Source organism: Panthera uncia, chromosome B1, assembly GCF_023721935.1.
Source record: "Panthera uncia isolate 11264 chromosome B1, Puncia_PCG_1.0, whole genome shotgun sequence".
Classification (NCBI taxonomy): Eukaryota; Metazoa; Chordata; class Mammalia; order Carnivora; family Felidae; genus Panthera; species Panthera uncia.
Window position 1 is genome coordinate 103,221,820 of NC_064811.1, and position 2,223 is coordinate 103,224,042.

Sequence of the window (2,223 nt, forward strand, 5' to 3'; positions counted from 1 at the left end):
TCCCCTGTGATCATCTGTTAAGTTTCTCAAATTCCACATCGGGGGAAATCATGTGATATCTGTCTTTCTCTGACTGACTTATTTCACTTAGCATAATACCCTCTAGTTCCATCCATGTTGTTGAAAATGGCCAGATTTCATTCTTTTTTCATTGTTGAGTAGTATTCCATAGTATATATATACCACATCTTCTTTATCTATTCATTAGTTGGTGGACATTTAGGCTCTTTCCATAATTTGGCTATTGTTGAAAGTGCTGCTATAAACATTGGGGTGCATGTACCCCTTTGAATAAGCACTCTTGTATCCTTCAGATAAATTCCTGGGTCACAGGGTAATTCTATTTTTAATTTTTTCAGGAACCATCACACTGTTTTCCAAAGTGGCCGTACCAGTTTGCATTCCTACCAATAGTTCAGGAGGGTTCCCCTTTCCCCATATCCTCGCCAATATCTGTTGTTTCTTAAATTGTTAATTTTAGCCACTCTGACCAGTGTGAGGTGGTATCTCAGTGTAGTTTTGATTTGTATTTCCCTGATGATGAGCAATGTTGAACATCTCTTTATGTGTCAGTTTCATGTGTCTATTCTTGTGTCTACTCATGTCTTCAGCCCATTTCTTCACTGGATTATTTGTTTTTAAAGGTGTTGAGTTTGGTAAATTCTTTATAGATTTTGGATACTAACCGTTTATCCAATATGGAATTTGCAACTATCTTCTCCCAATCTGTTGGTCGCTTTTTAGTCTTGTTGACTGTTTCCTTGGCTGTGCAGAAGCTTTTTATCTTGATGACGTTCCAATAGTTCATTTTTGCTTTTATCTCACTTGCCTTCAGAGACATGTCAAGTAAGAAGTTGCTGTGGCCGAGGTCGAAGAGGTTGGTGCCTGTTTTTTCCTGTAGGATTTTGATGGTTTCCTGTCTCATATTTAGATAAGTGGCCCAGTTTCATTCTTCTGCATGTTGCTGTTCAGTTCTCCCAGCACCATTTGCTAAAGAGACTATCTTTTTGCGAGTGGTTAAACTTTGCAAAATGCCTAGGTATTATCCTACTGAAGATGTGCCTCGGAAGCTGTTGAGCCACGGCAAAAAAACTTTTAGTCAGCATGTGAGGAAACTGCGAGCTAGCATCACTCCTGGGACCATTTTGATCATCCTCACTGGGCGCCACAGAGGCAAGAGAGTGGTTTTCCTGAAGGAACTGAGCAGTGGCTTGCTACTTGTGACTGGACCTCTGTCCCTTAATCGAGTTCCTCTGTGTAGAACACACCAGAAATTTGTCATTGCCACCTCCACCAAAATTGATATCAGCAATGTGAAAATCCCCAAACACCTCACTGATGCTTACTTTAAGAAGAAGAAGCTGCGTAAGCCCAGACACCAGGAAGCTGAGATCTTCCACACGGAGAAAGAGAAATATGAGATTACAGAGCAGCGCAAGGTTGATCAGAAAGCTGTGGACTCGCAAATTCTGCCAAAAATCAAAGCCGTTCCTCAGCTTCAGGGCTACCTCCGCTCTGTGTTTGCTCTCATGAATGGAGTTTATCCTCACAAATCGGTGTTCTAAATTTCTTACAAAGAACCTAATTAAATAACAGATCCATCTCAAAAAAAAAAAAAAAAAAAAAGATGTGCCTCTTTTTTCCACTGGATACTCTTTCATGCTTTCTCAAAGATTAGTTAGCCATATATTTTTGGCTCCATTTCTGGGTTCTCTATTCTATTCCATTGTTCTGTGTGCCTGTTTTTGTGCCAATACCGTGCTATCTTGATGATTACAGCTTTGTAATACGTGCTAAAGTCCTAGATTGTGGGGCCTCCAGCTTTGGTTTTCTTTTTCAACATTATTTTGTCTATTCAGGGTCTTTTGTGGCTCCATACAGATTCTGGGATCGTTTGTTCTGGTTCTGTAAAGAATGTTGGTGCTATTTTGTTTTTTTTTTTTATTTTTTATTTTTTAATATATGAAATTTACTGTCAAATTGGTTTCCATACAACACCCAGTGCTCATCCCAAAAGGTGCCCTCCTCAATACCCATCACCCACCCTGCCCTCCCTCCCACCCCCCATCAACCCTCAGTTTGTTCTCAGTTTTTAACAGTCTCTTATGCTTTGGCTCTCTCCCACTCTAACCTCTTTTTTTTTTTTTTTTTTTCCTTCCCCTCCCCCATGGGTTTCTGTTATGTTTCTCAGGATCCACATAAGAGTGAAACCATATGGTATCT

At 40.0% G+C, this 2,223-nt stretch overlaps 1 protein-coding gene across 1 annotated transcript; it reads left to right on the forward strand.

Annotated features, from left to right (window-relative positions):
• The first annotated feature begins 1,016 nt into the window (after positions 1-1,016).
• On the forward strand, positions 1,017-1,617 carry LOC125923975 (60S ribosomal protein L6-like). Its single transcript, XM_049632649.1, has one exon. The coding sequence runs from the start codon at positions 1,032-1,034 to the stop codon at positions 1,563-1,565; it is 534 nt and encodes a 177-aa protein (XP_049488606.1). The 5' UTR covers positions 1,017-1,031; the 3' UTR covers positions 1,566-1,617.
• Positions 1,618-2,223: the final 606 nt, after the last annotated feature.